Raw genomic sequence first — 13,442 nt, forward strand, 5'->3', positions numbered from 1 at the left:
AACCAAGTCAGACAGATGAAAACGGATTTTAATCATGAAACTTCTGTGCTTGTAATTAATATGTTTGTCCACGAGATGACGCCAGAGTCCAGTTTAAGACATCGCTGTCCTTTCAGCACCATGCTGAATATTTCTTTCCTTTCGTTTTCAACACGTTTAAAAAAAACAGCAACAAAAAACATATTCACATCCAAACCAAAATCAGTTTGCTATAATTTTTCTCCCAGCTTGCTTCCAATTGGCTCGTTGAAGGCACCGGCCCGGAAGTCTCCTCGAACCTGCAACAAAATCGTAAATAGTAGTCAGATTATTATGCGCAATGTCGACCGTGGGAGGTGGGAAGTGAAGAGATTTAGACCGACTCCCTCCACTCGCGCAAAGCCAATTAAAAATGTTGGCGTAACATCTTCGCGGAGCCACCATTGCTGCTGCAGCGCGCACACACGCACGCTCACTCACACGCACGCACGACCACCGTGGGCCTCTTTAAAGCAGCGCAGAAGCTCAGGCTGCACACCGACGAGCCTCCATGTGTTCTCCATCGTGACATATTTTGAAAGAAGACGCTGAGGAGGAGGAGGAGGAGCAGGAAGAAGAAGAGGCATCCATGCGCATCCACAGCACGCACCAGGGGGCTTTTGACGCCAAGCGGCTCGTCCTGGGTGGTTTTTCAGATCATCCGGCCGGAGAAGGATCAAGAGGAAGCAGCGCTCGTCTCGCCGAGTCGTCGCCCTCCTCCCCCCAGCCGCATGTCGAGTGATGGTCGGCTTGGCTGGACGGACGCCCTCCTGCTGCCTCCGGATCCCCGCGTGGTGAGCGCAGATCCCCACTCCCGGCGGAAAGAAGCCTCGACCCGGCTCTAGGGCTCCATATGGAAACGGAGGACCAGAATTTTAGAAAAAAGGCAAATCGCGTGATTGAAATTAGAATTTTTTTCTCTCCACGATTATTCTTTAATTGTTTGTCCTATGCAATGAATGCGTTTTTGCTTTGATTGAGCTTTTCCCCCCTTTTACATTCGGCCCCGAGAGGACTTAGAATTTTCGAACCAAATGTTTTTTCCTTATCCAATGAATGCATTTTTGCTCCGATTGGGCCGTTTTGTACGTTGCGAGGGCTTGGAAGGTGCAGCATTTCAATTGTGATTTATTGTCGGGGTTTGACGTGCGTGTAAGCGGACAAACAGGTTGGCCGCACAAGCTCAGTCTGCACTGCTTCTTGTTTGATTTCGAGAGAGGCCGAAAAAGAGGAGAGAGAGGATTTCCATCTTTTTGCCGTCCTGCTCGTCGTGTTTTTTTCTCTGCTGGCTGGTCCCCATCCAAACGCAACCATAAGGCTCCTGGCGCCTCATCGTCGTCCTCTTCCTCCTCTTCCTCGTCCTCGTCCCTCGTCCCTGTCCTCCTCGTTTTCCGCCTGGCTGAGGTCCCGCTCGCCATCAAATATTTACTTCCTGTACATCAAGCGGAAAGGGGGTCCCCCTTTCATGGAATGCGGAAACATGGGCCTGTTCGACCGCGGAGTGCAGATGCTGCTGACCACGGTGGGCGCCTTCGCGGCCTTCAGCCTCATGACCATCGCGGTGGGCACCGACTACTGGCTCTACTCGCGAGGGGTCTGCAGGAGCAAAAGCGGAAATGACAACGAGACCAGCAAGAAGAACGAGGAGGTCCTGACGCACTCGGGGCTCTGGAGGACCTGCTGCCTGGAAGGTAAGACCCCGGCATGGCTGGAGAAACTTTTGGAGGGGAATATTGTTGAAAATCCCTTCAGAACTTGCCAGAACTTTAGGTGGAACATTGAATTTTTTGTTGAATTTAGAGGGCAAATGGCCGCTGAGAACTAAAGGGCTAACTCCAAATTGTCATTTTGTGATTAAAAGTTTGGGGACGTCTGCAATTACTTGGATGGTATTGCTAAGTTTCAGGTCCTGTCATCATCTAGTGCTGCAGTGGTCCAACCATCCATCACATCTGACAATGTTTCACAAAATTGATGATACATAATGTTGACTCAACATGCAGATGCACTGGCACTCAAGATAAAGAACTAAAGTGGAACCCCACAGTTCACAGGGGATTAAAAACACATAAGTGGGGGATCAGGACAGAGTAAAAACGCAGATACCTTAGATTGGGTAAAAAAAAAAACGTACATAAAAATCTGGGGTTTCCGTAATAAGAGTATAGCCCCCCACCCCCCTCCCTCCATACACACACATAAGTGAATTTCCAGTCCATTGTACTTACTTTTATGTGCAAAGCCATCTTGGAAATGGGAGTTGGCCTAGTGTTGCACTGATGAATCAGGAAAAGTGCTGAATGCCATAAATAAATTGGTGCTTAACCTCAATTTAGACTAGCATTCATCAGAATTTCTTATTTTAAATTTTTTATTTTTTTGGCACATCTTGCTAAGGAAAACATTTTTACAGGTTTAGGGAACTTTTGGGGTGGGAAATCTGGCTATAAAATACATTTTGACTGCAGGAACTAGGATCTGGGGTAGCTTTCTGTTTTGGATCAAAGTGACTATTGTTGAAATTTAGTTCTGGGGCTAAAAGATGGCCCTGCTTGTGTTGGACTCCAGTCAAAATCTATCATGTTCTTGACAGACTTTTTCTGAGAAGTGTGAGTGGTGTAGTCCTGTGACCTGAGGCTGCATGTTTGATTCCCACCAGTTGTGTTGTTGTGTGCACAGAAAAAAAAAATCAATAGGGACACAATGGTGCTGTATGAGCGCACAGCAAACCGCCGCCGGCCGCAGACCAACAGCGACTGGCCACTAGCGTAACAACTAACGCAGTGAATAGCACTAGCAACTAGCATAGCCAGCAAGACAAATGATACTATGGTATTTATACAGAGAGTTGGGGTTAGGGGGGCATGAAATGTTTCTTCCTTTGGGGTTGCGTAACAAAAAATAATTGAGAAGCACTGCTCTAGGGACAAGTGTAGCGATTAGGCATAGTAGCAAACCACTGGTGTAATAACTACAGTAGCAACTACCGGCTGGTGAGGCGACTATAGTGTAGTGACTATCAAAGTGACTAGCATAACGATTAGCATAATGACAAGCCACTGGTATAGCAACTAGGCTAGTGTTGCAATTAGCATAGCAACTATTTACTACCCTAGCCACCAGTGACTAGCTTAGCAACTAGTGATTAGCGTAGTGACTAACCACTAGGGGTGGAAATCTTTGGACACCTCACGATTTGATTACAATTTGATTATAAAATGATTATTGATCCATTTTTTATTTATGTATATTGATGCTTTTTTTTTTACAACACACATTTCAATTTATTTCACTAAGTACCTAATCACTTGGTGCATTGGATAAAAAAAAATAATCACGGTCCAGATCAGATTACGGATTTGAATTGCGGATCGGATAATTTTTCGGCTCAGCAAAAGAAAAAGAGATGGATAGAACTTTGTCTTCCTTTTATTTTAATACTTGTTCCCATTAAATAAAATTCAACTCAAATATCAAATGTCAAATATGTCTGTTTAGAATGTGTTAACACAAGCCATATTTGACATTTTGAGGTCAGTGTTTTTATTTAATAGAAAAAAATGTTTTATAAAGAAAATAAGGATGACGTTCTAATTATCTTTTCTTTTTTTTTAAGAAAGAAAAAGACCTCAAACTGCAATTTAAGGCACATACTCCTCTAAATGAAGAGTGGATGGCAAACTAGCCTATGTTCAAATCACATCATTGAAAAAGAGGCAAAGAAAGAAAGCAACGCCACAGTTGTCGGACTACCAGTACTTTAAAAGCAGCCTGCTGTGCACTCACTGCTAGCAGCTAGCGACTAGCCGCTAACACCGGAGACTTGTGCCGACGGCGTAATAAAGTAGAGGTTTCTTAGCGCCCTAAAAAAAGCAATTGATATGATTTCGCTGTGGCGATGTGTTGATGTTGGCATGTAATGGCATTTAAAAACTATGATAAGGCAAATGTGTAAAGACAAAGTCAAGCTAGCCGGCAGCCGGTCACGCCATGCAGGCCAACTTCAAAATAAAAGCGTTCAAAGGCTATTTATTGCATGGCATCAACGTAGCCTGGAAATCCACACTCACTCGCGGAGAGTGTGTCTGGTCAACCGTCCTATCAGTCGCATTTCTGAGGCGGGGCAAACCTGAGCAAACAGACAGTGGAATGAACCAATGAGCGAAGAGCAGAGTGATGTCAGAAAAGCAGCTCGAGTAAAAATCCAATACTCAGTCAAAGAGAGTGACTTGAAGAGTGACGTTGCTCATGAAGACGACGCCACGCAAATAGAAAAATTTGATTGGCCGGCCTGTTTTCGGCCGGAGCCGAATCGCTGTATATGGACGCCTGTCCAGACCCACTTTCTCTTTCAAGAAAGTGGGTGTGGCTTGCCAGGCGAGCATCAACGTATTCTTTCTTGAGCTTTATTTTGAAGTTAGCCTTTGTTCAGGCGGCATGTTACGTTTTTAAATGTTTGCAGCTTTCTTGACAAGTCACAGCGGCAGCGCACTGATATCAAATAAACTGTTGCTTTTCATTCGAGGTGCACGTCGTTTCACTCGTATTTGCCAAAATGCTCCCATACATGCTACTTACATGAGCGACGAGGTATTTTTCTCTGCCATCATAGTGACTGTGGACTGATCTTGTTGCGTCACGTAAACGTGCTTTTAAATTAAAAGCAGTTTTGGATCTCACGGCGGGGTTGGCATAATCCATGTTTGCTGCTGTGTATGCATCCCCAAGTGACCCAGAGATGAGGTACAGTGCTTTTGAGCTCCGCAATATTTTGCACATTCTGTACACCTTAATAACATATTTTAATAATCGGTTTTGGACTCGATTCAGACTCGTCCATGTCTGAATCGCGATGCATCTAAGAATCGGAAATTTCCCCCACCCTTACTAACCACGAGTGTAGCAACTAGCATAATGACATGTATAGCCACTGTTGATTAGCATAGCGATTAGCTTAATGACAAAATACTATTGTAGCAACTAGAATAGGGATTAGGGACTCGTAGTGACCAGCAAAGTGAGTACCCACCGATGTAGCAAGTAGTATTGTGACGAGTGAGTAGCAGAGCGACTGGTCACTAGTAGCTTGTTGTGTAACGAGTAGTGACTAGACTAGCTCAGTGAGTAGAATACATCTTGTGACTAGCATAGCAGCTAGGATAGCAACTAGCTAACTACTAACATAGTGGTGACTAGTGTAACAACTAACATAGCAACGCCGACTACCCACTAACGTTGTGACAAGCATAACAGCAGTGATTAGCCACTGACATAGCAACTAGTATAGCAACTAGTGACTAGCATAGCAACTAACCACTGCTGTAGCAACCAGAAGAGCAACTAGTGACTAGTCTAGTGTAGCAGCTAACAACAGCAGTAGTGTGGGGTACGAACAGCTAGTTACTGGAACTAGAAATAGCAATAACTTAAGATTCCTGGAACTTCGGGTGGAAATGCGAGTTTTCTGATAATATAGGCTATATCGGGGCCATAGGAAGACCCTACTGAAGCGGTAAAACTTTTTAGAGGGCCATGAAATACAAGATGACCGTTTTTATCCAAAGTTGATCTTCTTGGTGATTTATCTCACACTTCCGAAGATCTTTGGATCGCTCATTGGTTGTAAGGTGATGTTATTGGTGTTGTTTTGATCATTTGGTATTGTGAGCTTGTTCATGTTGATAATAAGCTAAGCTATTTGAAAGCCCAATAACTGTATAGTACAAAAAGAGCTCCTGAGCCACCTGGAGCGTATCACCTTCATCCTCAGAGTTAGTGAATGAGTCGACCTTACTCTCTGTCACGTTTGGGGTTTGTTTTATTTTGGTGGGTTTGTTGTGGTTGTGTTGTGTTCCTGTATGTTTCCCCTGTCTCGTTATGTCTGATTACGTCCACCTGTGTGTCTTTCCCCTTCCCAGTGTGTTTGACCAATCAGTGCCCTCACCCTATTGTGTTTCCCAGGTGTGTCTCATTAGTGTCGGTGTATTTAGGCCCTGTCCACACAAAAGCCAGTTTCAATGTAGCCACACAAGTTTCTTACAGTTTAGGCCGTTTGTCCACACGATGGCGCGGTTTCGGGGCTTGAAACCGATCACTTTTGAAACCGAGCTCCAGAGTGGAACGATTTCAAAATGCGCCACGTACGCGTCCGTATGCAGGATACTCCACCAGTGATGACGTCATGGTCGCAGCTCGACGACAAAGTTTGATGATGTGTGCGCCAATTCTTGCGTGACTGCGCGCAAAACGTCAGTCTGTCAACAACAATGGCGGATAGCCTTGTCGTAGTCGTTAGCTTGCTTATGCTTTTGTAGCAAATATTTAGCTTCTTTATTCCCGCGTTCAACAAGCGGTGTTGTACTTGAATCACCCGCCATTGTCAATTCTCCTGTGTTTGTCTTTTTCATGTTTTGATACATGCAAAGCCATGTTTGTTCTGTAGATTGCAATAAAGTTAGGGGGGAAAAAGTGTTCGTCTTCTTCTCTGATTCTTCTTTTACGCTTTCCGATAACTCCCTGTGGCTGCACAACAGCGCCACTCCAGACTTGGCATATACATTACAGCCGTCTGGACCGGGCCTTTGTCCAGTCGGGGTGGGATCATTGTCTATGTAGGGTGTCATTGTAGCAGTTTGTATGGAATCCGTGTGTGTGTTTTTTCATTCAAGCCAAGCCCGAGTTTATGTAAGTCATCTTTGTTTCAATCTAGTCACCCTTGTCTTAGTTTCCGTCTAGTCCTTTGAGTTTTGAACAGATGCGTCATTTTAAGTTTTTGAAAATGTTTCTCTGAGACAACATGAAGTGTTGTAGACATGCCTATCATGAGTAGACCCACAAAAAAAGTCTTAAGAGGCGATAAGCAAAAAGATACATTTAGCCCCCAATTTTGTAGGCATGCCGTCTGTCATTAGTCATTAGTAGAGGGTCAAAGTGCCCTCTGGATTTTTTGTTTGGTTTTGTTTTGAAAATGCAGCCCTAATAGCCAGTTTCCCTAAGCAAAATGAACTTTATGTGTCAAACATTAAGAGACCCACAAAAAAGTCTCAATAAGCCATGCCTGAAAAGACTTGGGAAATCCGCCATTTTGGTCTTAAAAGGACATGTGCTCCGCAGAATAGTTTGAAAATGAAGCCCTGAAGCCATTCTCCCTTCGCAACATGAAATTTGGTTGACATGTCAAGCATGACTAGACCCACAAAAAAGCCTGAAGAAGCCATGTCCAAACAGACACGTGAAGTCTGCCGCATTGGTTTGAAGCAGACATTTAAAGTGATTTTGACCATTTGCGGGGGTCCTTCAAAGACAGACAAACAGCCAGTAAAAACACGTTTGAGTACAACTTGGCAAAGGATCTTTTCTTCCAGTGCAAAACGTCTCTGGTATTTCCACTTGATTGACTGAAGTGGAACGCCGCCGAGCCGCAATCGCAGACGAGCTCGCCGGTAATTAGGCATCCATTGTGGCGACCGCTCAGTTGTGCGTAATCAGAGGGCGGCATCGCGCTGGAGAAGAGACCCTCCAGGACACTTGAACTCGCCGCCTTTTATCGGCACGCCAATGTTTGCTCAAGTCTTCGCTGCACGATAAACACATGACAGCACAATGTGAAACGGAAAAACACGCACTTGATTTCCATTTACTGAGTAAACTTTTCAAATGCAGTCATTATTTGAAGCATGTTGAAAGACAAGCTATTTAGAATTTCAAGTATTAGACGGTCACAACTGCTCAGAGAGTTGCAGTAACGTTAGTCGTTCTTTGCAGAGGATAAAGAATACATCAGCTACCCTTTGTATTCAAACATAAGTTGTTTAAATGTTCATAATTACCGAAACAGCAGTGCTCGTTTCCTAATATGGCTTGCTTCAAAACACAATGGTGTCGTTCTCTTTGCTGTCGCAATGAGAGCATTTCATGCAGGAAGATGGCTAGCGTTCGTACGGGAAGCCACGTCATTCTGGGAAAGACTCCGACAAGAGACGGAATCTGGGCCACTCCGGGAATTCGTACGCGAGGTGTTGCGAGCAAGATGATGTCATTTCCAGTCCAGTGTGCCTGTTAACTCTCTCTCTGCGTGTGTGTGCGCGCTCGTGCGCATGTGAGTGTGTGCACGCCATGCCAGCGTAGTGGTGCTGGGGGAAAGGATGAATTTTTAATGAGGAGCAGTGTGGCTCGCTAAGATCGCTTTCCAGGACGATGAGGCGCTCATGATCGCAGCAGAAACAGCAGCATGAGGCGGCAACAGGGAGCATTTTTCACCTGGAAATCACAGTGTGTTCGTGTGTGTGTGTGTGTGTGTGCTTTTGTCTTTGCTACATTGTGGGGCCCATGCACGCGTGTTTTTCCAGGTTTAACTACCATTGTGGGGACCGACTTGAAATTGGCGGGACATTTTGGTGGTCCCCACAAGTTCAGACCTCTTTTTGAGGGTCAAGACTTGGTTTTAGAGTTTAGGTTTGAATTGGGTTATGGTTGAGGTTAGGGTAAGGAATGGGGGTAGGCAATCATTTTTGATGGTTAGAGGAAGAGGCTAGGAAATGCATCATGTCAATGAGATGTCCCCACAATGATACAAAGACAAGTGTGTGTGTGGGGGGGTGTGACTGGGTGTTGTGACATTTTCTCCCGCCTGGTGCTTATGTGGAGCGTGTGCGCCTCTCATGTGTCATAGAGGTTACATCATCATCATCATCATTATCATCATCATCATCATCATCATCATCATCATCATCATCATCATCATCATCATCACTAGGATGACACAAGCAGTATACAAAAGTATTGGGACAAGCCCTTTCCAGATCTTGTCCCAATACTTTTGTCCACATTTCACATGTACGAAAATTTTTACTTCCTATAGATGTCCGCATTTTGTCAGAATTCTTGACTTGAGTGTCTAAATACTTTTGTCTACATTCCACATTTTATTCACTTTGCACCTCCTGTAAGTTTCCCAATACTTTTGTCCAAAATCCAGTTTTCGCTTATGTGTCGCTCTCCTTTTTCAGGCAACAGTTTCTTCTCTGTTTTACTTCCTGAATTGTGTCTTAATACTTTCGTTTCGTTTTCTTGTGGGTGTCTCAATACTTTTGAGCATACTCATTGTTTTTCTTCACTTTTGCTGCCTGTTAAATGTTCCAATACTTTTTCCAGTCCATATTTTCTTCACTTTTCACTTTGTGCAGGTGTCTTAATACTTTTGTCCAAAATGCCACATTTTAATATTTACCTTTCACGACATGGATGTGTCCCAAAACTTTTGTCCAAACATTTATCCTAATTTCACTTGCTTTTTTTCCAAACTCATCAAGTGTCCCAATAATTTTGTCTAAATTTTCTTCACTTTTCACTCCCTGTGGGTGTCCCAATACTTTTGTCCACTTTTACAATCAAAGCTTGATGTATCGTGTCCAACGTTTGTGTTTTTTCCCCCATAATTCCTTGGTGATGACATCATCACCAAGTCATCTATTCCGGTGTTATCCCGCTCAAGTGGTTAACTGTGACAGCATAATTGTTAATTGGTCGTTTTTGTGTTACCTTCACTCACCTGTCACATGCCGCAAGGTCGCACACACACCACTCTGCACATGAACTTTATGGGCTCTGCGTGTGTCTTCTTGTCTTTGCTATTTGCGTGGGCATTTTGGCTGGGAAGGTGCAAGGGATGCTGGGATATGTAGTCACGGGAGGCAGTGAGGAATCAACACGCACACGATGACTCCACCTTTCTTCCCATTTTTCCTTAAACAGCCCTTTCCTCGTCTGTCTTTTGTCTCCCAGCATCCATTGCTGCTCGACCCTGCAGCAGGAAGAGCAGATGACATGTGGACACTCACTGAATTGACAATTGTGATGGGGGTGGGGGGTGGGGGGGGGGGTTTACTTTGACGCAGCCACCCTGCAACCATCGGCGTTTTCATCCTACATTAAAGATTAGAAAGTAGAAGGGGAAAAAACCCGCAGCGAAGCGCCACAGTGCATACTGGATGTGTCCCCCTAACACACACACATACACACCCCTCTTTGACCCTCGCTCACACCACCTCGCCTACTGCTGCTGCTACACCGGAGATCAATAACCACAAATGAGTCCTTCCTAGGAAGGATGAGGAGCTTGCGGGGGGTGTCCGTATGGCGGCACAAAACGTGGGTAACATTTAGCCCACCGTGGTAAATGTGTGCTGTAGGCGTCTTGTCAGCTCGGTGAAATGAGCTTTAATGGCGTGATTGTCTTAATTGATTGAAATTCGACTTTGTGTTTACATTGTCAGAAATTGTACCCAAGTATACAATTTTTCGTATACGGTGTAGCATCAGCAGTGCTTAGGTACCCGAAAGGTATTTTTGATTCTGCCAATTCCAAACAGTTGACTAGGAGTGGATGAGACCACAAAGCGGAAACATGACTTTGGTTATTGATGTTTTTTTTAGCAGCGTATCAGTATGTTTCAGAATCAATTACTGATCATCCCATCGAGTTAGCATTATTAAAAAAACAATATCAATAGCAAAATGTTTGAGGTCCATGGAAATTATCTTCATGTTCCTCACTGTAGTATCCATGACTTTGAATGTGTGTGGCTTGAAAATGTGGCGCCTGGCCCGGTGAGTGAAACGCTGGCTGTTGTTAGCGACCGGCCGTGGCTAACCGTTAGTTAATGTGTACATTGAGTCCCTGGGAGTCAGGTGCAGCCGTGCAGCCTGCGTATGAATGTGCGCATGACGTGTCTATTTTGTTACTGTTTGTTCAATGAAGTGATTAAAAGTGTGTCTATCCTTGACCACCTGTGAAGGTATTAAAATGTGTTGTAAGTTTACTTTACTGTTTATTTGCAGGAGGGGTGAAATGGGTCCTCTATTAGGCTAATTCAAGTATCTGGATTCAAAATAATGCTTGAGGATTCTTTTTCTGCCTCGGGTTTATTTCGTGTGCATGGTCGGGAAGACAGTTAAGCTAGCCACGGCAGTGCTATATTTCAAAATAAAATCTTCACAAATACAGTAGCACACTATTACATTAACACCAGCGACTTGGTATGCTTTCATTTTGAAGTTGTTTGCAGTTGACTTGACTCGTCTTCTTGACGAGATCTTTCAGTTGAAATTGTGGTGCCTGTTCCAAGCGTTAGCGGTCAGTGGCTATCAGCTAGCTCGCCACTAAGCGAGTGCCTCATATAGGCTGGCAGGATCCGGACCGTCGGATTTCTTTTGAAAGGTAGTTTAAGAAGTGAGAAACCAGAAAATGACTGCACACTTTGATAGTGACAGCCTGACGCAGCTGCAGTTCCTACGGATCCATTTTGAACAAACCAGGCAGGTTTACTCAATAGCTGCGGCCCTAGCATACACTGTGAAATGATTCCCAAACGTTCTCTGCCTGTTTACACATTCTTTCATCCTGGTTTCCACTTTGTTCTTTTTTTGTTTCCATTGTCAACATTTATGTAAGGTTTTCAGTATTCTTTTTTGTGTTTCAATGGCAGTTTTGGGTACCAAAAGCGTAGAGCCAGACACAGTACAGCGTTGATTGCTAATTGCTAATGCTGATTCTTCTACGCTGTGTTTTTCTCGGCCGATGTTTGACTTTTCATCACATGAAAGCATAAAAGAACCCTTACAGCGTACAAGTCAATGTCACCAACTTGTAATCCACAGCTGTAAAGCCGCAGCGTCCATTTTTTGCATTGCCGTCTTTGGGCTTTGGCTGCAGTTTTTCTGCACCTCAGCGAAGGTGCGGTAATTGGCAAAGATGGAGGAAGGTGACTTTGACGGCATGACTCTTATCTGCGCTTTTTAAAATGGGGAAAGAAAAAAAAGGCGAGATACCCTCTGAGTGAGTCCGCAAAGTCGCTTACTCGTGTGACCACGCAGACCACGTGGCACTCCTCCGTTGGGTGGCGGCCAATGAGAGGATGACTGCATGCCGGGAGTTTGAACGCTAAACGCTCGTCGGCGCAACGTGTTCATCTTTCATGGTGGCCGTGTTCGTCTTTGTGCAAAGACTTTTGTTATCTCGGCCAATGAGCTTATCAGCCGCGCCTGTGCCTGTGCTGAGCTCGGCACTTTTCAGGAACAAGCGCGCACGCTGGCGGAATCTTTTCAAACTTAACTTTGAGGCCTTTTTCAAAAGATAAGGAAAAGTGTGAGCGGAGGGAAAAGTGCTGCTCCACATCCCACACGATGAGAATCTTCATTAGTGGAATTACCCGGTTTTCTTTTTGAATGCATTTGGGATTGTTGAAGGCGCGGATGGCCAAACTTTTTTTTAGCATACAGAAAAATAGAAGCAATGGTGGGCTCATTCAACCTTTGGTTTAAAGGGACTGCAACATGAAAAATAATTTTTGGGGAGCTTTTAGCCATGTTAAAATGCAAATTCCTCACCAAAAGCATGTCCAAAGTTGTGTTTTCCTCCATTCGCCCCTGTATGAGAAATTCTCGGTTATTCTGCTCTCCAAGCGCCAGCCCCTCCCAACCAGAGAAAAACAGCTGTTGACACGGTATGCCGTCATTGCGTGCGGCTCCACCCCCGCTGTTTTTTTCCTCCTCCTTCTTTCCTCGAACCTCTCTGCTCCCCTCCTCTACCACGATTTCTTGCGGCAAGGACCCGTTTTGTTTCAAATGTTTATTCAGGAATTGATGGCTTGCGTGACCAAACACAGAAATCTAGCAGCCTGTAAAATTTGGAGTCCATTTTAAAAATCGGCTTAAAACCTATCTGTATTGCATTTGTGGAATATGAACAAAGCTTTAGAATCCACCCATGTTCATTGTTCATCCATCGCAGGGGTGCAAAAAGTGATATCCTGCATGTCTATGAAGCATTTTTATATTGATCAAGGTTGAATCTGTATGTGATGTGATCAGATCGTGTTCCTAATGAAGTGGCCGCCATGTGTAAAAGGACACCATTTTGTCCTCTCCGCCTCTTTAACTCTTCTTCATTTACATTTACATTACTTTTTAATTGACTTCTGGCTCAAAGTGACTTATGCTGATTGGGGGATCTGAGGTGTGTGTGTGTGTGTGTAGTCTTGTTTTTGTTACATAGTGGGGCCAACATTATGGGATTTCACAGGGTTGTGGGGCCCACCCGTCCATGTGGGGCCATTTTGCTGGGCCCCACAAGTTTAGACCTCTTTTTGAGGGTCAAGACTTTAGGTTTGAATTGGGTTATGGTTGAGGTTAGGGTAAGGAATAGGCGTAGGCAATCATTTTTGATGGTTGGGGTTAGGGGGAGGGGCTAGGAAATGCATTATGTCAATGAGATGGCCCCACAAAGACAGTAAAACAAACCTGTGTGTATGACTATTGGCACAGGTGTTCTGCTGGCCGTCACTTTGAAAGGGCGGTTGACCCCGGGAGCCGCCAGGCCTCGCTTAGTCGTTAGGTGTCTAATGTTTAATTCACAACAAGCGTGC

At 44.5% G+C, this 13,442-nt stretch overlaps 1 protein-coding gene across 1 annotated transcript in view; it reads left to right on the forward strand.

The window, feature by feature from the left end:
- Window positions 1-224: 224 nt before the first annotated feature.
- Window positions 225-13,442, forward strand: part of cacng2a (calcium channel, voltage-dependent, gamma subunit 2a) — a 37,525-nt gene continuing 24,307 nt past the window's right edge. The window contains exon 1 of the mRNA XM_086091180.1: window positions 225-1,709. Within this exon, the coding sequence (XP_085947306.1) occupies window positions 1,484-1,709 (226 nt within the window). The 5' untranslated portion in view covers window positions 225-1,483. The remainder of the gene's footprint in view (window positions 1,710-13,442) is intronic.

Source organism: Leptonotus elevatus, chromosome 1 (genome assembly GCF_054856555.1).
Source record: "Leptonotus elevatus isolate MCC_2025b chromosome 1, RoL_Lele_1.0, whole genome shotgun sequence".
NCBI lineage: Eukaryota > Metazoa > Chordata > Actinopteri > Syngnathiformes > Syngnathidae > Leptonotus > Leptonotus elevatus.